The sequence below is a fragment of the Crocodylus siamensis genome, chromosome 8 (assembly GCF_052110815.1).
Source record: "Crocodylus siamensis isolate JL-2025a chromosome 8, ASM5211081v1, whole genome shotgun sequence".
NCBI lineage: Eukaryota > Metazoa > Chordata > Crocodylia > Crocodylidae > Crocodylus > Crocodylus siamensis.
In genome coordinates this window covers 56,636,686-56,660,346 of record NC_143402.1, presented here as the reverse complement: position 1 = coordinate 56,660,346, position 23,661 = coordinate 56,636,686, and the positions used below count along the sequence as shown (strand labels likewise).

General features: G+C 53.0%; 1 protein-coding gene across 15 annotated transcripts in view; it reads right to left on the bottom strand.

The window, feature by feature from the left end:
- Positions 1-23,661, bottom strand: part of DNM2 (dynamin 2) — a 57,447-nt gene that overhangs the window by 25,195 nt on the left and 8,591 nt on the right. For 12 of the 15 annotated variants that reach the window (XM_090061412.1, XM_090061417.1, XM_090061405.1 and 9 more), the window contains exons 2-10: positions 12,870-12,943; positions 9,346-9,495; positions 7,786-7,989; positions 7,009-7,107; positions 6,044-6,204; positions 4,374-4,516; positions 3,527-3,662; positions 2,818-2,885; positions 1,291-1,429 (exon numbers count right to left, since the gene is read on the bottom strand). In XM_090061412.1, coding sequence (XP_089917538.1) covers positions 1,291-1,429; positions 2,818-2,885; positions 3,527-3,662; positions 4,374-4,516; positions 6,044-6,204; positions 7,009-7,107; positions 7,786-7,989; positions 9,346-9,495; positions 12,870-12,943 — 1,174 coding nt within the window. The remainder of the gene's footprint in view (positions 1-1,290; positions 1,430-2,817; positions 2,886-3,526; positions 3,663-4,373; positions 4,517-6,043; positions 6,205-7,008; positions 7,108-7,785; positions 7,990-9,345; positions 9,496-12,869; positions 12,944-23,661) is intronic. The other 3 variants (XM_090061418.1, XM_090061419.1, XM_090061420.1) reach the window with 1 other exon arrangement.

Genomic DNA, 23,661 nt, shown 5'->3' with positions numbered 1-23,661 from the left:
GAGATGTCAGTTTATCAAGTCTGGAAGCAGCCAATTCATCAGGGCTCCCACTCCATGCCAGGCTGAGGTACAACAAGGACAGCCTTTGAAGTGGAAACATGCTTGTTACCAAGCTGGTTATTGCCAAATGGTAGGTTTTGTAAATAAGCCACAGCCAGAGAGTATTGGTGAAAGTGATTCTTTCCAGCACTGGCTCCTCCTGTCCTCTACAGCTTCCCTGAGCAGAGCCAGGCAGCAGTTTGAACTATAGATCCAGAAGTCACATGCTAAGATCGGTACTGAGACAGACTTGCCCGCCCACCTGCCTGGCAGAGAGGAAAGTGCTCCGAGACAAATGCCTTGGCAGGACCTGGTCAGGTCTGCCACAGAGCACCACTGCTGGAAGTCATTGATAGTGTGAGGCTCCCTGATGGGTCAGTGTCCCCAAAGTCTCACTTGTATCATGAAAAGAGTTGTACTTGGGGCCTGGGCACATGACACTGCAACATGAGTGTCACTCACATCACCTCAATGTAAGTGATGCTGGGATCTGGAGAGGGCAGACAGCTGACCTGGGGTAGAGCTTGAAGGAGGCACTGTATAGCCCCTTCTTATTCAGGGGAAGGGGAGCAGATACTAACTAGCCTGTTTACAGTTCGCAAACTGCTCCTCCGATGTAGCTACAGACACATAGCCTCTTTACACCAGTTTAATTTTACCCCTGATTTTGACATGGGTAGCTCTATACCAGATTTGAGTCATGCAGGTGCTGTGAGCTTTATGTCATATTTGGTCTGCTGTATATTATGTAACAGGTTCAAGACCTGAGCTCTCACCACACAGCCTGTCATTGACAGAGCTCAGTGCCGGTGTACGTCATCCCCATGTGCTCCTGATGGAGAAAACTGAGACACAGCATGGGAAACTGACTCGCTCAGGGTTAACCATCAGACTGGTGACAGAATCCAGGACAGAACCAGGCATCCCAAAGGTCACGCTGGGAAGTGACTTGCCCAGGAGGTCCCCCCCTCACCCTCCAGAGGTCCAACATGACCTTTCACACAATCAATCCAGGGCTTCTCTTACATCTCAGCAGTGCCAGGTCCCAGGCAATCACAGGTGCCTCAGGCCAAGACTCCTGGACACTAGGCTCAGCCAGTGTCTCAGTTAAGCTAGTCCCAGCTGATATTTCCAGAGTAGGATGGGGTCTTGCCAGGCAAAGTGGGCTGGGGAGAACAAAGCCAAGGTAGCACTCGAGTTGCCCCACCCCGCGACCAGGAAGGGGCCGGATGGCCTCCAGAGGTTCAATACCTTACTGGTACACTGTCTAACTGTATTGATTAACTCCTGAATAACCAAGTCGACACACTTCAGACAAGGCTCTTTCAGCTTCACCACCTGCTTTTTCACAATGGCCTCGAATGCCAAGTCTGGTGTGAAGAGCCCCGTCCTAGAGGTGGCCATGTGGGAGGGCAGAGAGAAAACAAAATGGGTCAAGAGGTTTAAAAGAAAAAAAAAAAAAAGAAAGAAAGAAAAAAAGGTGATGACCTGTCCCAAGGAGACATTCAGAGACAGCCCAGAATGCAGCTCCCTCCCACCACTTCTGAGACCGGCTCTAAGCCTCATGGTCCTGTCGGGGTCTGACTCCAGGAGCCAGGGGACTGGGGCACCAATGGAAATCTGCTTTGTAGGGTCCCATCACAATGATAAAGCAACCACAAAGCTATCCCATAAGTACTGAGGGATCTGAAGTCAACACTAGCTGCAGCAAGGCCTAAAGGCAATTGCTTTCTACAGCTCTGTTGTAGCCAGATGGCTCCAGGGGCAGCCAGGATGGATGGAGACCTTTTGAACAGATCGAGAAACTCTTGGGTTCACACAACACACATTAAACATGTGGAACTTGTGGTCACAGAAGGTTGTCAAGGCAGAGAGTAAAGCCAGGTCCAGCCAGGGACTAGACATGTTCATGGAAGACAGACCCCCATTAACAGCTATTAAACAGAACAGTCAGATATTTCTTCTGGTATCATGAAAGCAATGATGATGGATGCCCAAGAGGGTCTGACAAGCGACAGATCTCTCTGGACATAACCAGTTAACACGCTCACCCTCTAGAATCCACTCCTGTCATTCTCAAGAGACAGCTCTATTTGGCTCCCATAGGACCACAGGCATGAGTCCACAGAGAAACAGTTTGCCTCCTCCAACTCAGAGAAGACTAATAAAATGTGAACCAAAAGAGTTCTTGGGACAACTAAAGCAATAATGGGGAAAGGACAGAGGGTCAGAAGTTAATACCAAGTGCTCTAAGAGGGGGTACAGAGCAGGGCACATTGGTCCCTGAATGAACTGAGGGAGCCTGTGGATGCTGACTAGTAAAAAAAAACTCAATCCAGAAACATGAGCGGAGTAGTGAGAGGAAGACAGCCCCCCTGACACTTGCCTGGGTTCTTCCTGGCCAGAGCCTCCTTCCTGGTCTGGTAGAAGCCTAGCTTAGCTAGGGCCAGGACTGTCAAAGACAGGCTACTGGGCTAGATGGAACACTGGTCTGATCCAGTATGGCACTGCTGATGTTCTTAAAGCCACTGGCTTTCCCTTCCATCCTGCATGTCTGAGCAGCTAAAGGAGGTACATCTAATACACCAGCTCTATAGGACCCTGAGTTCTACCCCATCAGACCCAGGGCCTCCAACAAGGTAAGCACGTGAATATATCTACACGCCAGCAGTGCGTTCACTGCACGGGGAACACCCAACCCAGGACACCCCACCTAGGCCTGATCACAGGGAAACAAGAAGCATTTCCACAACTGGAAAGAGTCCCTCTGACACTTGCCTTACACCATGGATGTTTTTAATTGCATAGCTGATTTCTCGCCTCAGGTCCTTCTCATCAAATTCCATCTAGGACAGAAACCACAATTAAGATTTTACAGCAAGCTGCTCCCAAGTGGAAGCACAGGTTTCCAATCAAGGGCTGGCTCATAAGAAAGCCAAGTTCTCGGCCTCACTGGGGACCAATGGATGCTCACAGTTTCGGTCAACAGCACATTCAGAGCTTTAGGATGTGCTATTTCTTTGCCTGCAGGGACTTGTGAGCCATATAAAACACACAGCAAACATGTCTCAAACTGCGGTGCCAGTAGGAGGGGTGGTCCAGACCATCAGATATGCGACATTTTGGGTTTACTCCTTAAAGCAGGCTGGCAAACCCCTTTTAGTCCTGTGTAAGCTAGAGGCGAGGTCTCAATCCCATCATGACTGGCTCATCTGTCCCATGCCAGAACTGACGCATCCCATCTTCTACACAAAGACAGGCCCCCACCTGTGAAGCTGCTGTCTCTCATGGCTGTTACTGTTCAAGCCACTACTTGAACAGTAGTGGCCTGAACACGCTACTGTTCAGACTGCAACCAGGGATACTTCTGCTGGACTCTAACCAAGCCAGAAGCCAGGGGGAGGAAACAAATACAGTCAAAAGGCTTTCCCAGCCTAGCATAGAGGAGACAGGGCAAACACAAGGGCATAACCCAGCTCAGTTTTACCTTCACCAGCTCAAAGGGGAAGCGCTCATGGAAGATGCGGTTTATTCTGGCACCGCCTGAAAGTTCCAGTGTGTCCACCTGGTCGCCTGAGCCTTCGATCCGCTTCTCAAAGTCCACCCCAAACTGCTGGACCATTCTGCAGAGAGAGCGTGGGACTGTGGGTGTTAAACCCGAGGTGATGGAGGCTACAATGACTCAGCTGCTCAAGCCACAGCTGTCTGCACCATGCTAGCAATGATCTTTTAGCTGCTCACAGCCAAGAAAGAATTCCCATGGCTTTCCCAAAGTCTGGAAGGAGAATGAAGAAGTCTCCTTTCCAGCTGTCATCAGAGCAACAGAAAGCAGGCAGCTCACCTAGAACGCGTAAACACCCTCCCCTCCTTTTCTGCTTGAGAGAGGAGAGACCATGCAGCTGCCCGTGCCTGCAGATGCAGGGAACATGGAACACCAGTTACTGAGCTACAAAAGACATCTGTCAGGCATTGCAGCTAGAGACTGTACAGACCAGCCCCTACACTTGAAAACAGCCTAATGCTGGATAGTCAGTCTGCGAGACATGCCAGCTCAAACAGCACCACTATTTAAAGCTGGCAACGTCTCCCCAAAGCTGTCCGCTCCTAAAGATGAGAACAGGTTCCAGGTTCTAGGAGCAGAAGCCAACAGGAGCTAGTGGGCCACAAAGGAAAAGGCTGTGGACACTGGTCTTATTTGAACATGCAACCAAGTCTATTTGAGGCTGGAGGTGAAATACCCCTCACCCCCTTCCTTCAAATACCATCTGCCTCCGATTGGCATGGCCAGTTGTGATGCAGCACCCATGTGCCCTTAAGGGCAGGATGGCACCTACTGGAGCAAGGCTTTGGTTTTCCGTGTGGGGTCATCGGGGCGAAAGTTCTTGTACTCCTCCACTTCCTTCTCCAGGGACAACAGCTGGCTCTGGAGCTTGCTGCGCAGTGAGGGCAGAGTCTCCCGAATGTGGTTGGTCAATTGCTACAAGAAGATGAAAGGAACAGTCAGAGCTACTGCTCAGCTGTAGGTGCCAGCACCTGGCACTTCAAGCCTTACCAGTGGAGCAACAGCAGGTGGAAGCCAGAGGCTGGAGCCCGTGACCATGCACCGGGCCCCATCTGATCTAGTTGCTGTGTGGAAGGGAGAGGAAATACTCCAGTTTCTCTTCAGAGCATACAATCTTTTGCTTTTTTGGCCTCTTGAAGGCTCAGGACAAGCATAGTGGCTACTTAACCTGGCAGGGGAAATACTATGCATCTGTGTCCAAGAAGGCAGAACCAGAATCGCAGAACTGCTCTTCTGGCATGGTTCAGTACCTGTTGACGTGCAGCAGCTTTAAGCCCAGTTTATGGAAATGGGAGTCTCCTCCCTTGCTTGCTCCAAGGGCCTTATGGCTAAGGGTAAGCAAAACTCGGGAGCTTCTGAACCCCAAGCCTCTGGGCTTGGGCCTACAAGTAGGATGCCCGCCAAAGGTTCTGTAAACATCTGAAGCCTGAGGTGTGGGTGGATGATGTTTGCCGGTAGTAGAGCCACTTACGGTTCCGGACTCTTGAATTTGGAATTAGTTTTGGCTAATTTGGCCTTGGATACAAATTTTTAAAAAAAATACAGGTTGGTGGCATGAGGGGCACCAAAAGGCCTGGTTCTCAGACAGAGCCCAAGATGGCTTCCAGCCAGACTGAGCCCGCCAGACGTTGAGAGCTTCAAAGCCACATTTTTCATGTTTTAATGCATTTTCCCTACTCCTATAACTTCCACCCTCTGTCTTCACGGTGATCTTCTTCCTGCTTCTGTCTGCTATGACAGCAAGTGCTGCTTCTACCACTGGCAGGCTCAAAGCCTCACCGGCTATCGTCTGGAGGACACAAGGGCTGCAGGGAAGGAGATCCCACAGCCACAGGGTCTTATGTCACTCTCTGCACCCATGCAAATGCACAACCATCAGCCAAGCTGAACCAAACAGGAAGGGGCATAGCTTGGCACCAAGACCCTGGGGCCAGGGCAGATCCATAGTAGGTGCAGCTGCCCTCTTCAATTCCTGCTCCACCCAAATGTTAAAACAAACCACCTGACAGTGCCAGCAGCATTTCTATTCAGGCAGCAGTGAGGGGAGTTCACCGACTTCCTGACTTATTACAATCTGCTTGATTATTTCTAGACTCTTTGCTCCACAGGTATTAACAATCCTCTCTCTTTGTCAATGTTCTTGATGTTCCACTAATCAACCTAGCTCTTTCTTCTGCAATGCTGTTGTCTGGGAGCTGCTCTTGGTCACGTAGCTTCTATTTCCCAACCTTGCAGACTGTTCTGAACTAATTCCAATGCAGTTACATTTGTTCTTGCATTCATCTTACACTGGAGAATCCAGCCCTCGGCCCACAGCAAATTAGTAAAGCTTTTATAGTTTATTTTTTAGAGGAAAATGTGTTGTGTTCCATGTGGTGATGCACCTCACCATGCACACTCCTCTTTTCAAAACCCTAGATCCACCCATGCCCTGGGTCTAACCTGGTTGAGGACTTTCTGCAGGTGCGGGGTGCCCATGCGGTCTGCCATGTGCCGGTAGGCTGGATGAGAGAGAAAGAACTTGCGCTCGGCTGCCAGAGCAGCCCGTATGTCCTTCTTGCCATCAATGTCCTTCTGGCTCCGGTTCACTACCCCAATGTAACCTGCAGCAGGGGAAACCAATGTGTCAGCTCTGGGACAGAAACCAGGGAGCAGGGAAGCTCCGATACTGGGGCAAGGGTAGGTTAAACATCTGTCTGGGAAGGTCTGGACACAGCAGATCCTGCCTGGGGTTGGGCGTGTTCAGCTGTAGTCCTCTATGGTTAAGGAACACTGGAAAGCTTCAGTCTTGAGTCCCATGCCACACTCCTTTCCCAGGCAGGGTTGGTCTGTACCAGGGGTCAGCACAGGCAGGGTTGGTCTGTACCAGGGGTCAGCAACCTACAGCCCATGAACTGGATCTAGCCTGCAAAGCCATTGGATCCAACCCAGGGACATAAGGTTTTGGCTGCAGGTGCCTCCTTATGCCATGATAGAGAGAAACATTGGCTGCAGGTAGGTTCTAGAGCCTGTTAACCTGCCTCTGACCTGGAAAAGGCTACCACTACTCTATGCCAGAGGTGCTCAACCTCCAGTTTGCAGGCCAGGAAATTTGGTGGCAGGAGAATGGTGCTGCCAAGTTCCCAGACTCATGAAGGGCCCCAAGCCCTGTGCTCTAGCTGATCCCTGTGTGCAGGGCTGGACAGAGACAGTGGTGGGTCCTGGAGCCCAATCCCTGTGTGGAGGGCTAGGAGAGGGTGGCACCAGGCCCAACCCCTGTGTGGGGCTAGGATGGGGCAGCAGATACCAGGCACACGTCCCATCTTCCCGTCTGCTCCAGAATGCCTCTACCCTTTTTCCACAGGCAGAGAAATTCCCAGAGTGTGCAGTAGGCAAAAGGACATCACCCAAAGCCAGCAGCGTTATACCTCTCCTCAGAGGTAGCAACTTGTTCTCCAGGATGTCCCTAGCATCAGTGCCTTCATCCATGAGGTCCAGCTTGGTGATCACACCGATGGTCCGCAAGCCTGTGTAAGAGCCTGGAGGTTAGAGGAGCAGCTAGTGGGCCTGCTGCTGCCCATCCTGAGGAACCCGTTTGAATAGGGCTGGAGAGAGGGATGAGGTCACTGGAACTGCCCCTGGCAGAGGAAGTTGGGAAGGAAATAAACCCTGATTTTAAAGCAGAGCTCAGTCTGTTTATGAAGGAGATGTGCAGTTTATGAACTGGACTCGGGACCTCAATGTGGCCCAGCTGCTTGAGGTTGTGAGCAGAGCCTGGGGCACACTTGGGCTCCTAGCCATGCAGCACAGGGAGGGACAGGTAACACAGGAGCCTAACGCTATGACTCCAGCAGCCCTTTAGGCAAAGCTGAAGGGTGCAACCTCACTTCCTGCAGACACGGCTGTGAGCCCAGTGGATAGCTGGAAACAGTAGCTACTGCCAGCAGCTGGAGCCAGAGGCACTGATGCCAGAGAGGGTTATGCCAAGGATGGAAGGGTTTGAAGTCACCTCCAGATACAGCAGCTTCCCCCCACCCTGGAACTAACAAGTCAGCAACCATGTGGTGCCCAAACCTACCAGGCCATCCTATCACTGATAGGACTTCCAGCGCCTAACCCCAGCAGGGTTCTATAGCTACACAAAGGGCATGGAAAAAGTACGTTACCCTAGGGGAAAGCTAGTGAGACAGGCATCCGCCCCTCACCTTGAGGATCAACCTCCTTGGCCATCTTGAGGGCATCCGAGTTGGCCAAGTCCATGTTGGCTGGGGTCACAGCAAGAATCAGGCTGCTCTCACGGCTGATGAACTGCAGGATCATATCCTTGATTTGGTACTCAATGTCCTGCGGTTGGTCTCCCACAGGCACTTTGGTGATGCCCGGGAGGTCGATCAAGGTCAGGTTCAAGACTGCAGAGATGGAAAAAGAGAGCCTATGCATGGGAGGTGGGGCAGCAGGGAGTGAACACTCCCTCTGTGGGGTTAGGAGAACCTAAGGGTGAGGCAGGGTCCAGGCAGTGAGACTCAATATCAACATGGCAAGAAAGACACAGAAGGGACCACCACTTTCATTGGCCCTGGCCCTTGTGACCCTTCACAGCCTCCCCCATGCCCTGACATACACTTCCACACACAAGTGCCTTCCTTCATAAGAACATAAGAGCTGTCATTTCCCTGGTCAGACCCTAGGTCCATCTGGCTCAGCCCCATGCGTTTCAGTGGCAGAGAGCAGATGCCAAAAGGGTGGGTGAACTGGGTCTAACCTGGGTTCTTCCCCCCTGTCTCTCGCACAGTCTCCAGCATTTAAGGTCTAGGACACTCTGATTCAGAAGTCAGGCCCTTCACTCCCGTGGTCAATTGTTACCAATGCCCTTTTCCTCCAAGAACATGTCCAGTCCCTTTGCAAGTCTGGCTGAACTCTCAGCTTCCACCACATCTGGTGGCAACAAGTTCCTCACTTTAATTATGCACTGGGTGAAAAGGAATTGCCTTGTGTTAGTTTAAAAACGACAGCCTCCTAGTTTCATGTTGTGACACCTAGTTATTGTCTGGTGAGAGCCTGTCGATAATAAATCCCCACCATCTTTCTCTTTGCCATTTAGTATTTTGTAAACCCTTATGTCCTCCCTCACGCATCTCTTTTCTAAACTGAACAGACCTTGCTTTGTTAATCTGTCCTCATAGGGAAGTCATTCCATACCACTCATCTTTGCTGCCCTTCTCTGGACCTTCTCTAGTCCTTCTATATAACAGGTAGGCAATGTCTTTTGGCTGGAGTGACAAAAAAAACTACGTCTACCTTGGAAGGTGCTGGAGTGCCGATATGCTGGAGCCTGGAGCAGCTGGAGCCCATGGAGCCCGGTCTGCTTGCAGCAGGGCTTGCAGCCTCCCAGTTGCCTGCTGGGAGCAGCCTGGGCTCCGTGGCTGGCAGCAGCTGCTTACAGCCCAGGCTGGCAGTGTTGTGCCAAGCAAAATGGCCTTGCATGCCATGCTCAGCACACGTGCTGGGGGTTGCTGACCCCTGTTCTATATTCTCTTTGAGGCGTGGGGGCCAGAACTGGACATAGGATTCAAGGTCCAGATGCATCATGGATTTTGTGATCCCTGAACTACCTGCTGAGAGCTACTCAATAATAAATCCTGATTGACTTTCTCTTCATCACTTAGTATTTTGTAAGCCCTTCTCATTTGTAAACCATTATATCAGTGGGCCTTCAGGAGCTCGCTGGCCCTTGGCCAAGCCAGGCAGCATGAAGCCTCACTTACCATGCGGAGAGTAGACCCTCAGGTTGATAGGGACAGGGGAGATGCCCTTGTTGGTCCCTGTGGCACGGTCCGTCTCTGCCTCGATCTCTTGCCGCACTTCGTCAAAGTCTGTGAACTTCTTGGATTTGCAGTGCAAGAATTCAGCGTACTCTGCAAGAGATGCACCCACCGTCACCAGGGGGGATGTATCTGACCCGCACCCCCTGGCCTCACTGTGCTGGAGGACTCCACTGAGGCTGTCCCTGACCCCAGAGCTCAGCTCTACAGCAACATGAGGCAAGGAAGGGAAACTGAGGCATGGTAGGTGGGAGGAAAGGGAGATGCAATTCTCTCAAGGTTAGGGTTGCCATATTTCCTGTTCTGAAAGGGAGTACCCCTGCTGGGGGGACACTTCACGGCCACCTGACCCTACCAGTGCCCCTCACTCATGACCCACAGTCCCTTGCCCCTCCGGGCCATGCTAGTGCCCCTCATTCCCAAACCATAGCCCCCCTGGCACTACAAGTGCCCCACATTCCTGATCAACAGCCCCTGTCCCCCCAGCCCCCCTCATCCCCAACCTGCAGCCCTCTGCTCCCCCACCCTCAGCCGTGCCAGAGGGGCCCCCTGTTGCCTCATCCCAACTAGGCTGAGGCGTAGCAGCTCCAATTTATGTAGGCAGCAGTGGAACAAGTCCAGCCCTGGCATAGACTAAAGAAAAGACAAGAGGATGCCTGTGGGCTCCAGCACCACAACAAGCAGCCTGGCCACCACCCGCCCCTGCAGTCTCCTGGCCAGTCCGCCCCTGCGAGCACAGGCGCTGACCCCCGGGCCACCAACCCAGCCACACAGCTCCCTGCAGCCACCAAGGCGCCCCCCCCCCCCCCACCACACACACTTTCCCACAGCCCCAGTGCCTGGACAGGTTCCCCCAGCACCAGCAGGCACCTGCCCCACCTCACACATTCTGGCTGGCCACCTTGTCACTGGTGTGCTGGCATCTGCTCAGGTAGGAACTGCCTTCCCCTGCTTGCCTGCTGTCTCAGGCTGCAGTGCTGGACTTCCTCACAGCTGAGGCAAGCCTGCATCTGGGCCTGCCTAGGACCTGGGACATTTTGGGGCACGGCACGGGAACCAGCTGGGCCATCTGAGGCAGATGCTCCATGCTTCGATACTGGATGGGATCAAATCCCAGCCACTGCCATGGCAGCCAGGTGCCAGGCACCCAACCACACTCACCACTGAGAACCTAGGCCACAGACAGAACAGGAAGAGCAGGCTCTGTGCCAAGGAGCCTTTGCTTCATCACCCCCCCAAAGCCAGGTTCCTGCTCACTGCCCCAGTGCCTCAAATAATAAGACAATGCAAACCATTTATGCACCTCAGAGGTGCCTGGACAGAGCCAGCCAAGCCTCACCTGTTTACAGGTCATTTTGGGAGCTGCAAAGCAGGTTCTAATTGCCCGTGGATGGGCCCAACTGCCTTTGGATGGGCCTGGAAAGATCAAGCCAGGAGGAGGCTGCTGGCAGTGGCTCTCACCCCATCCACCCCCCTGCTCCTCCCTGTGAGCTGCACTGTGCCCTCGGGAGCCTCTCAATGGGAGACAGCTTCAAGCAGGGACCCCACAGCTCCTAGCCCAGGGGCAGCAGGAAGACAGGTGCTGGCCTGGGCCTGAGCAGCCGGTGCAGACAGCTGGACTCCTTCCCCACTTTGCACCTGCTTCTGCAGTTAGAGCAGCATGCCCACAATCCTCTGAACAGGAAAATGTCTAGGGTCATGCCTGGAGGATTCAAGCCATGCATTCACAGGAGCTGCCAGCTGCCAGGCAGGAAAGCAGCCAGAGTTGGGGCAGTCTGAGCAGCTCCACGCTCAGTCAGTTGGAGCAGTCCTGCTCCAACACCTGCTGAAAACCGAGGGAAGTCTCCCCACACATTCAAACAGGCTCCAAGTCATCCCAACACATGGTCTTTAAGCAAGACCCTGCACTGACCCTCTCCCCCACCTCCCACCCCCCAGATGCAGTGTCAGATGCAGTGTAACTCCTAACCCAGGCTGCCCACAGATCTCTGGGGATGGAGAGTTCTCAGTGCCTGAAGATGCCACAGTCATCATTGGAAACTTGGTGTGCCAGCCTCACAGATGCACTAGGGCAGTTAGGCAGCGGCTGCAGATACCTCAAAGATCCTCACTACCAGTGCTCTCAGATGGCTGGAAGGAACTGGGTATGAGGAGAGCCCCGTGACTTCCCACAGCCCTTTATCGACAAATCCCACTTCTACCCCTCTGATGGAGCTATAGCCAAAGCTGGAAGCAGGCAGCAGCTTGCCAGGAGAGGCTGTGCTGAGCTGGGAATGGGGAGAGGGACCCATTTCCATCCCTGAGTGAACAGGCATGAGGGGCACATCATACTTCCTGCCACCTCAGGTCCTCCCACCTCCCTGCCTCTCAAGTGACAGGCACCCATCAAGCAAGGCACCTTGTTGCCATCATGGCTAACAAACGGAACCACCCAATGTGAGCTTTCCAAGCTCCTCATGCATTTTGTATGCTGCCGTGCTCGCCCCTCCTAGGCACCCCCCTTCCCCCACCCAAACAATCACTCCAGTAGCAGCAGCACTCCAGGTTGCTGGAATTTTCCATTACAGGCATGTGCTGGGGCTGCTGCTTGAAGCCACCTCATCTGGAAATCAATAGGACTAAGGCCTCAAAAGGCAAGAGCCTCAACCCCTCATTGTTCAGCAGGGGGGATGGGGGAGAGAAAGGGGCAGAGACAAGCCTGTACTAGCAGGTCTATAGCTATCCCCCTCACCCTCCCCACCTCTAAAACCCAGAGGAAGTTCTCAGGACACAGGGGATTTGAGCCATTAGGTATCTGATGCCTTGCATCCAGCTGACAGTCCAGCTATGGCAGGCCAGGCCAGGCAACTGGCTGCACAAAACTCCTACATATTTCATTCAAAGGAATGTAACCAAAGCAGTCAACCCAAGATCAGGTGCTGTGGTGGAGGAAGGGAGGGGGATGGCACTCGGCATCTCCACGCTTGCCACAGCTGGTAGCAATGCCAGGCCTGGTTTCTCACTTACTTGGGCACATGGGACCAAGTTGTGGGAACACAAGGCTGCAACCAGGGTAGGTTTCATACCCAGGCTCTGTATGGCACCATGTTCCTGTCACAAAGATGGGGTCCTGCTCCATTTGCTGAGATCAGTAGGATCCTGGAAAGTCCTGCTCAAAGCTTACCGCTGACAGAGAGACAATGACTTCCCTGGAACAGCCTTGTGCTCTGGTGTCCACCCCTCCATCTGCACTGGCAGCTGATCTTCAATGTGGGAGAAGATCAGCTTTTCTTCCCACCTTTCTGCTTTCCAGAACTGTGGCACAGACCATAGGCTCACATATGAACTGCCATTTCCTGAGTCAGACCCGAGGTTCATCTTGCCTAGACTCCTGTGTCACAAGGCAGCAGAGAGCAGGTATCGGAAGGGAGCGTGAACTGGGTCTAACCAGGAATCCATCCCAGCACAGTGCTACACAGACCACGTACCTGTCTTGGAGAAGATGAGCTGGAGGATGAGAGGCCGTCGGGTAACAATGCCAGAGCCCCGGGGAAGGAAATCTCTGCAAGAAGGGAGAGAAGGGGGTTACTTAGAGGCACAAACACAAACAAGTACAAAGTGATGCACCTGGGGAGGAACAACTGGCACCATATCTACAGGCTGGGGAACTCCCTTCTTGTCAGTACAGAGACGGAAAAGGATCTTGGAGTCATTGACTCCAAGATGAACATGGGCCAGCAGTGTGGGGATGCAGTCAGGAAGCCCAACCATACCCTGTCATGCATCCACAGATGCATCTCCAAGGAGGTGATACTCCCCCTCTATCCGGCACTGGTCAGGCCACAGCTGGAGTACTGCGTCTAGTTCTGGGCACCGCACTTCAAGAGGGATGTGGACAACATGGAGAGGATCCAAAGGAGGGTCACTCGTATGATCAGGGGGCAGCAGGGCAGGCCTTATGAGGAGAGGCTATGGGACCTGAACCTGTTCAGCCTCCACAAGAGAAGGCTGAGGGGGGATCTAGTGGCCTGTTACAAACTAGTCAGGGGGGGACCAGTAGGCACTGGGGAAGTCACTGTTCCCCCAAGCACTGCCATGAGTGACCAGAAATAACGGTCACAAGCTGGCAGAGGATAGAATTAGGCTAGATATCAGGAGGCGATACTTCACTGTCAGGGCGGCTAGGATCTGGAACCAACTTCCAAGTGGAAGTGGTGCTGGCTCCTACCCTGGGGGTCTGTAAGAGGAGGCTAGGTGTACAACTTGCTGGGGTCTTTTGACCCCAGTACTCTTTCCTGCCATGGCAGGGGGTCGGACTAGATGATCTACTCAGGTCCCTTCCGACCCTAGAAACTATGAAACAAAGGGGGCCAATGCTCTAGCACACACAAGGTTGCCCACGCAAGAACCCTGTACTCTATGATGGTCATATCCAGATACTCCTGCCTCAAGACAGATGCCTCATGCCCTGTCTGGCTGAGCAGAAAGAAGCCAGTTAGAGCCATGGTAGGTGGAAGGGAATGTAGCACCCCCCTTTCTACAGAGGAACCAGAGGCAAACGTCTTATACAAAGGCACACATGGAGCATGCAGCAGAGCTAGGACAGGACTCAGATTTCCCTAAGCCTTCAGTGCTTGCATCCCTTATTTCAACTTCCAGCTAGGACCGATGAAGAGGGAAAAGCACAGACCAAGGGCCAGGGACAAAATGCTCACTGGAGACAAACTATGCCATGATCATGCAGGTCTCCTGGCACGCATGACATCTACAGCCCTGATGCACTAGCAGTCACTGCTCTGTCTGGACCCCAAAGGTGTCAGTACTCTCCCCCACCCCTGCCTCCACCTTGGGGCAGCATTTGAGGAGGGCAGGAAGGTCTCAGTTGCTGACAGTTTAGAAACAACCCTTGGCTAATGAAAAGCTGTTTCAGAAATAAAGCACCCTCCCAAGTGGCCTATTTCAAGAAGGAAGAGACAATGTGAGGGGACAGAGTTTCTTCCTCTTCAAAGCCACACACAGGCCATTGTTATGAGCCCTTCCCAACAGGACTGGGTTTCCTACAAACTGCAGAGCGAGACAAAGAGCTGACGCAGTTCCTCACGGCTCCGAATGACTCATCCCCCCGCCCCACTGGGTGCAAATGCAAGTGTGTGGTGCCATTGTGCGAGACCTCTGTGCTGGATTCCTCTGCCCGGAAATGGAACTGCACTGACATCAAGGGGGAAATGGAACTGCACTGACATTCAAAAAGGATGTGGAGAAGCTTGAGAGTCCAGAGGAGAGCCACTTGTATGATTAGAGACCCAAAGAGCAAGCCATATGAGGAAAGGCTGACAGATATGGCACTGCTCAGCCTAGAAAAAAAGAGAAGACTTCAGGGGATTTGGTGGCAGCTTATAAATATATCAGGGTCTAGGCAAGCAACTATTCAAAGCGGCCAGGGGAAAACAAGGAGCAACAGTCAAACTCCTAGAAGGTTTCAGACTGGATCCAAGGAAAAACTTCTTCAAGGTTTGTGCAACTAGACTCTGGAACAGACTCTCAGCAGGGATGGTACAGGCACCTACCCTGGAGATCCTAAAAAGGAGACTGGATGTACACTTTGCTGGGTTTATTTGACCCCAGCAGTCTTTCCTGCCCAGAACAGAGGGGCTGGAACCAATGATTTCACAAGGTCCCTTCCAGTCTTAAACTTCTGTAAATCTGTGCCATAAGGCTTCGGTGGGGACCGTCCACCCTGGCTCTCACTCCAGCAACAGGAGCAGGAACTGGAAAGTGCCACTGGTCAGAGCAGGAAGGGGGTGGGGAGGGGGACAGAAATACAGGTTTGCTAAGAGGCTCTTTTCCTTCTAGCACTTGCGATTCCATTCTGTTTGAAACAAGACTGGGGGGGGGGCAGGGATTGGAGGCCTTCACACCTGTCCTGCAGGTGCCTGCCTTAGGACCCTGGAGGCGCAGGTGAGGGAGCTCCAGGAGGAGGTTTGCAGGCTGAGGGGAATCAGGGAGGCAGAGGATGAAATTGATAGTTATTTCCTTTCCCTGCAGGGCAATGCTCCCAAGGAAGAAGCACCTCAGGAGATGCCCTCCACTACTGAGTGGCAGACAGTCACCTCCAGAACCAGGGCTGCTCGCAGCAAAGCAGTACCAGCTCCTCCAGTCCGGTGGAGAACAGGTACGAGGCCCTGGCAACACTGGAGGAGAAGGAAGGAGAGAAGGCAACTCCATACTCTCCATGCTCCGAATAGGCCAACAGAGCTAAGCAGTCCCGGAGCAGGAAGCATCGAGTGATTGTCATAGGCGACTCCATCCTGAGAGGTGCAGAGGGCCCCCATCTGTCACCAGAACCCCTCAACACACGAGGTCTACTGCCTACCTGGAGCAAAGATTCAGGATGTGATAGGGAAGATCCAGGCCATGATCCAGCCCACCAATTACTACCCCATTGTTCTAATTAATGTGGGTACTAATGATGCAGCCAGGAGAAGCCCCGATCACCTGATGGCGGACTACCATGCTCTGGGGGGCGTGCTGAAGGAGATAGGTGCACAGGTGGTATTCTCTTCTGTCCTACCAGTAAGCAGACGTGGAAGACAACATGAGACCTGCATCACAGAGACCAACTGGCAGCTTCAGGAATGGTGTCTTGAGGCATGTTTTGGCTTCCTAGACAACAATCCACACATCACAATGAAAGACATGCTTGGGTAGGATGGGCTTCACCTTTCTCCCAAAGGTAAGCATGTGTTCTCTTCCAGGTTGGCAGATCTCCTCCAGCAGGCTTTAAACTAGGCTCATCGGGGGAAGGGGAAGATGAGGGTGGAGGAAGCCTTGGACCACTAAACCAAGTAGGCACACACAACTACAGCTCAGCCTAGATCAACAAGCAGAACAAATACCCAGGTAAGCAACAGAGGTCAGGGCAATGCTGAGATTAGGGGGCCAGTGCACACATCTTCAGGAGGCCTCAAATGCCTCTACACAAACGCTCGTAGTATGGGAAACAAGCAGGAGGAACTTACCCTCCTGCTAGCCGACACCAACCCAGCCATAGTGTGGCTCACTGAAATGTGCTGGGACCCAACGCATGACTGGGCAGTGAATATTAAGGGCTATAAGGCTGTACAGGAGGGACAGGATAGGGACAAAAGGTGGGGGTGTGGTGCTCTCCATTAAGGAGGAATACACATCCTAATCAAGAAGCACAGGGTCAGAGGAGGGGACACTGAAGTGCTCTGGGTTAGAAGACAAGGCAGTCAAGGGGAAAGAGACTTTATGGTGGGGGTCTACTACAGACCACCTGACCAAGGGGAAGAGCTAGACCTGGAATTCTCAAGTCAGCTCACGGAGGTAGTTAGGTCAAAGGACGTGGTCATCATGGGCAACCTGAACTTTCCAGACATCTGCTGGGAAGAGCAGTCAGCCAGGTCTGACTGCTCACGTAGGTTCCTAGCCCAAATGCAGGACCTCCATCTGACCCAGGAGGTGCACAGCCCCACCAGGGACGACGCCCTGTTGGACCTGGTGCTGGCCACGGGTGATGACCTGGTGAGGGGGCTGTGGGTGCTTGACCATCTGGGAGACAGTGATCATCACCTGCTGGAACTGCCACCTTGCACTGGATGGTGAAAGGCCTGCAGCAAGGCAGAAGCCCTACATTTCAGGAGGGCGGATCAATGAGCTAAGGAGAATAGTTAGGGAAGCACCGAGGTTCTGGAGGGGAGGGGAGCCAGGTGTCCAAGAAGAGTGGTTGCTCCTTAAGGAGACGAACCTCCAAGCCCAAAGGGAGGTAATCCCAACACAGATCAAAGGGGGCAGGAGGGCGCAAACCCCCCATGGCTCACCAAAAGCATCCGGGAATGTCTCCTAGCTAAAAGGGAGGCGTACACCCAATGGCAGGGAGAGGCCATCACCAGGGAGGACTATACTGCAGTTGCTCAAGGATGCAGGGGGGTGGTCAGGGAGGCCAAGGTGGAGATGGAACTGCGACCAGCTTCCCGAATCAAGGACAACAAGAAGTCCTTTTTTAAATACATAGGGGGCAAAAAGAAGGTACCGGGTAACGTGGGGCCCCTACAAGACATGCTAGCTTTGTCATCTGGTGTGACGACCAGATTTCCTAACCTATTTAACAACTTCTTTGCCTCCACTTTCCTGAGCAGGGACCGAATCAGGCCCTAGGGGAGGCGCACCTAAGCCAAAGGTCAGTGAGGATCTAGTCAGGGAACTTCTGGAGGGACTGGATGTATTTAAATCAGCTGGTCCAGACGATCTCCACCCCAGAGTGCTGAGGGAATGAGCTGAAGTCATTGCGGGACCCCTGGCACAGCTTTACGAGGACTAGAAGAGGGCCAACATGGTTCTCATCTTCAAAAAAGGAAGGAAGGAGGACCCGGGGAACTATAGGCCAGTTAGTCATACCTCAATCCTGGGCAAGCTTTTTGAGAGAATTATCCTGGCACATGTCCACCAGGGGCCAGCAGGGGAGGTTATGCTTAGGGGCAACCAACACGGGTTCATTAGAGGCAGATCCTGTCAGACCAACCTGGTGGCCTTCTACGACCAGGTCACCAAATCCTTAGATGCAGGAGTAGCAGTGGACATAGTCTTTCTGGACTTGGGAAGGCCTTCAACATGGTCTCTCACCCCATTCTCATTAAAAAACTAGGGGACTGTGGTGTCAACACCTACAGTCAAATGGGTCGCTAACTGGCTGGAGAACCGCACCCAGAGAGTGGTGGTGGACGGGTCATTTTTGACCTGGAGGGATGTGGGCAGTGGGGTTCCACAGGGCTTGGTCCTCAGGCCCACATTGTTCAACATCTTCATCAGTGACTTGGACGAGGGGGTAAAAAGCACCCTGTTCAAATTTGCTGATAACACCAAGATATGAGGGGATGTGGGCATGCTAGAAGAGAGGAATAGACTGCAATTGGACCTAGATAGGTTACAGGGGTGGGCAGATGAGAATAGGATGGGTTTCAACACTGATAAGTGCAAGGTGCTGCACCTGGGGAGGAAGAACCAGCACCATACCTACAGGCTGAGGAACTCCCTTCTCATCAGTGCAGAGGCAGAAAAGGATCTTGGAGTCATGGTTGATGCCAAGATGAACATGGGCCAGCAGCGTGGGGATGCAGTCAGGAAGGCCAACCATACCCTGTCATGCATCCACAGATGCATCTCAAGCAAGTCCAAGGAGGTAGTAATCCCCCTCTATGCGACACTGGTCAGGCCACAGCTGGAGTACTGCATCCAGTTCTGGGCTCCGCACTTCAAGAGGGATGTGGACAACATGGAGAGGGTCCAGAGGAGGGCCACTCACATGATCCGGGGCAGCAGGGTAGGCCCTACGAGGAGAGGCTAAGGGACCTGAACCTGTTCAGCCTCCACAAGAGAAGGCTGAGGGGGGATCTAGCAGACTGTTACAAACTAGCCAGGGGCGACCAGCAGGCACTGGGGGAGTCCCTGTTCCCCCGAGCACTGCCAGGAGTGACCAGAAATAACGGTCACAAGCTGGCAGAAGGTAGATTCAGACTAGACATCAGGAGGCGCTACTTTCCTGTCAGGGCAGCTAAGATCCGGAACCAACTTCCAAGCGAAGTGGTGCTGGCTCCTACCCTGGGGGACTTTAAGACAAGGCTAGCTGAACACCATGCTGGGGTCGTATGACCCCAGTACTTTTTCCTGCCAAGGCAGGGGGTCAGACTTGATGATCTGCTCAGGTCCCTTCCAACCCTACAAACTATGAAACCACGAAACAGGGTGGAGAGAAGGGCCAGATGGAAGGGACTAGAAGTCTCTTCACATGCTCGCTGGGACCAGGGTGATGCAGTAGCCAAGGCCGTCATGCTGGGTGCTGTATAAAAGAGCTAGAGGCTGCCCCGGTCCTAAGCAGCCTCCAAACAGGACACCTTCACTAAAGGAGTGAATTAACTGATCTCTGCAGTAAAAGGGGCAGGGCCACACATGACATTTTATGTTGCTCTAGTTGCTGCCTACCCCCTTTCTGTTACATGCATCAGGATGTTTTTAAGCCTTCCTCAGAGGCACAGTTTGGCTGCAGCCCAGACTGGGGATAGTGACTGGGTTGTGCCAATGATCCTGCTGGGACTCGAACCCAAACAGTTTAAAAGCAGTAGTTTTCAACCTGTGGTCTGCAGATCCCTGAGAGTCTGCAAACCATGTCCAAGGGGTCCGCCAAAGATGACTACAATCAAAGTGTGCGAATACCCACACTTACAATTCAAAGGGAGCGGGGAAGGGTTTGCCTTCCTCTGTAGCAGAGGGAAGGACCTCTACCTGGAATCTCTTAAGTGCACATTACCAACCTTTTACCACGGGGGGATGCTGGCAGTCGTGGTCCCCCTGCTTTTCCTGTGGCAGGGTTTGGTGTGATGTCTGGTGTTGCAGCAGGGCTGATGGTAGTTTTAGAAAGAGTTTAGATAACGGACTTGTCTGGGGTGGCTTGGACAGGGCTGATCCTGCCTCAGGCAGGGGGTGGACTCAATATGACTTCGGGAGGTCACTTCCAGCCTGGCAGCTCCATGATGAAAAGCCCCCCGGTATACAGCTTGTGTACCTATGGTGCTTAGTAACCCATGGGCCAGCACTACAGATGAAAGGGACTTGGGGGGGGTCATGATTGACCACAAGATGTACAAAACACTGGTTTGCATCCATAGTTGTGTCTCAGAAAATCCCAGGACGTCATTCTCTCATTGTGAGGCCACAGCTGGAGTACTGCATCCAGTTTTGGGCTACACAATTCAAAAAGGATGTGGAGAAGCTTGAGAGAGTGTAGAGGAGAGCCACATGCATGATCAGAGGTCAGGAAAACAAACCTTATGATGAGAGGCTGAGAGCCATGGGACTCTTCAGCCTGGAAAAGCACAGGCTCAGGGGTGATCTGGTGGCCACCTATAAGTTTATCAGGGGTGCTCACCAGGATCTGGGGGAACATCTGTTCACCAAAGGGCCCCAAGGGATGACAACATCAAACGGTCACAAAGTCCACTGCAACTGATTCAGGCTGGACGTAAGGAAGAACTTCTGTACTGTCCAAGCCCCCAAGGTTTGGAATAGACTGCCGCTGGAAACAGTTCAAGCACCTACTTTGAATGCCTTCAAGACACATTTGGATGTTTATCTTGCTGGGATTCTATGATCCCTGTTGACTTCCTGCCCCTGGGGCAAGGGGCTGGACTCGATGATCCTTCAGGGTCCCTTCCAGCCCAAATGTCTATGAAATCTATGGGTGCCATCTAGCCTACCGGTCTCCCTGCATGGGTCTGAAAATTTTGGAGATGGAGAGTGACAATTAAACACTGCCACCAATCTCAAGTTTCTGGATATACAAGGAGTCATACAGGTTGGATACAGCTCACGGAACAGGGGTTGAGCACCACTGGTTTACTGCAACCCAGTTCCCCAGCCACCAAATACTGCAAAAGCATCTGCTGAGGGCAGCTAGCCATCTTCACTATGAAGGGAAGTCAATGGTAACCTACTAGCCCACAGCAGTGGTGCATGTCCATGCCCAGAGTGCAGGAGGGATACAGAGATACTGGGAAGGAGTTCCGGCAGGACAGGCAGGGGCACAGAGCTACTGCCATGTTTAACATGCCCAGCTTCACCCTTCCCTTGGTTTTTTCCCTAGATAAGATTCGTGCTCAATGCTGCTAGTTAGCAAGTCTGTAAAGCTGGACCTGGGACCTTCACGGACTCGAGTTAGACCAGTGTGTCCTGTCACACTGCTGCAGGCTGAGTGCAAACACCAGTGAAGGCAGCAACAGGCTGGACTAAGCTGACCCAAGCCCCCAAATGTGCACCTCATGCCTGAAGCCCAGGCTACTGCTGGGATTGACACCCATATCAGTAAAGGCAAGACCAGTCTAGGTCTATGTATACTGCGGGTGGTTCTGGGCATTCATGGCATAGCAGTGCTTGCCTAGGCCCCTTGATGGCTCTGGCAGGCAGGGGGAGTCTGCAGCCAGCCCCTTCCCTTGGCCATAACAGGGGCAAGGCAAGAGAGTGAGGAATCCATAGTGTGAGCATCAAGAACAGTTCCCCCCCAGCTGGAATGCAGGAGCCAGCAGGAAAAGGAAGCATTTTAGACAGTGAGAGAAACCAACCCAACTCCAATGAGACTTTCTCTCACCACCCTCCCTGCTCCCAGACAGAGTCGCGGTAACACACCATGTGCAGCTCTCTGATTCTTGGCTACATGCACATGAGACTCATGTGCAAACATTCCTGAGAGGCCTCACCCCTGCTCCCACCTCAGGGTCATTAAAACCCGCTCATTATGCCCTGTTGCAAGACGCAGCGCAGTGAGACATGAACGCATCTGGCAGGCCCGCTCCTAGTCCTGCTGCCCACTTCTCTTACAAGAAGCGTCTGGGATCGTCATCTCATCTCTAAATGCTGCATACCTATCACGCACCCTGATGCTGGAGTCATCAGGACCCTGTGGTGTACCCGATGCTCCCACCAGTGTCAGTTCCCCCTACAGGTGTTTAGCATCTCCACAGCCTGTTCCCAGAGCTGCTATGGGCATCATGGGTTGCAAAGATCGATACTCAGGGGTCCCAGCTCACCTGCCTGGCCCTGCCCTCTGGGCATGCCCAAACCCAGGCTTCTGGCCAGCAAACAGACACTGCTTGAAAGGCCAAGGTGTGCAGGATCAACTCCACTGAAGCCAGCACTCAGGGCCAGTCCGGATAGTTCACAACAGCCCATAGCAGCAAGAGGCCTTTAGCTGCAGCTCCGTTCCTGCTGCAACACACAGGTTTCGGGGAGGAGGGTCTCATATCCTGGGAACAGCCTATTTTTTCCTCATTTGCCCAGTGTCTTTACAAAGCTTCTCTCAGTTATCTGGGCAGTCCCTTCCACACCTGTTTGGCACTGAGCTGGATTGCTAACTCCCCATTACAGCCCTTGATGCATAGACTTTGCTCTTTCCAGCTGTAAAGACATGTGAACACCCAGTGTGCCAAGCTACATCATTCTGGACAGTGCTGTGCTAGTCTGAGTACTGACAGCTTTGGCCTGCTGCATGGGGAGCCATGTAGCCCAGAGTTCCCATGTAACCTCCCACTGGATTTCACCTAGCTGAACAAGCAGCCAAGAGCTCACTGCCCAGTGGGCATGCAGCAAGGCAGGAACCAGAGGCATGAAAATAACCCACACACCTTTGTTTCACAAGGGCAGAGGAATAAGGCTGGACAGCACAAACCTGTTCCCCAAGAAAGTCTGTGGGTCAGAAAGGAGCACAGCCTAGTCATGCCCTAAAAATGCAGGTAGCTGGCTGCTTTGAGGGGACTCCATGGGACAGAGGATACTGCCACCTCTCCATAAAAATTGCCTCTTGTTTAGTGGCATGAATGCATCTATGCAGGCAGGGGCCACAGGTTGACCTTTGTGAGGCAGAAAAGCCAGGTCTCTTCTGGCTGCTCCCACAGCTGCCATGTGTGGGAGTGACACAGCCCAAGGGCGTTGCCACGTTCTGTTGGGGTCAGGCAGGCTTATCTTGATGGCAGCCCTAACGGGGCCTCTAATCCCCAAAGCAACAGAGGCAGAAGAGAAATGGGCATGGCCAAGGCCCCTTCCGCTCACAAGAGATCTGCCAGTGTCAAAAGAGCCCTGCCGGTGAATTGAGCAAGGCTGTATCCCAGCCATGGAGGGAGGGGGAAGGGCTGGGGAAGTGGATCCTGGTGCTCCCCCAGCCTTACTGCAACTACACAGGCCTGACAAGGGGTTCTCGATCACTGAGCCAGGTGACAAGGGCAGAGGGCTGCATGCTACAGCAAGCACCTGCCCTGGTGGTCTCTGATCCCTAGCTTGCAGGAGCCCAACTCCAGATGTGTGCCCCCTCAGGCTCAGGTCTCTTGCACTGGTTTCACATGGCTGTTTGAACCCATAGCATTGCTCATCTTGGCAGCTTCCTCAAAGCCAAGGCAGCTCCAGCTCTTCCTCCTACAGCCAGATCCTTCCCACACCAAATAGCCGAGATTTCTACTACACACACGCTTGCTGCACAGCTTTTAATGAGCCAGCTCACCTCTGTCACCACTTCCTCCCCAAAAGAGATGACATTTCCCTCATCGAATCCTACCCAGAGGGCCCCAATCCCTGGCAGATAGCCTTCCGTATGCACAGTGCATGCTATGGGGAGCTAACAGAGGGGCAGGCTGACACAGGGTTTGCCTGTCTAGGCCTTCCACCCAGAGTAGACAGGCAGCGACTCGAGACAAATCCAGAGCTGACTTGGTCAAAGGCTGT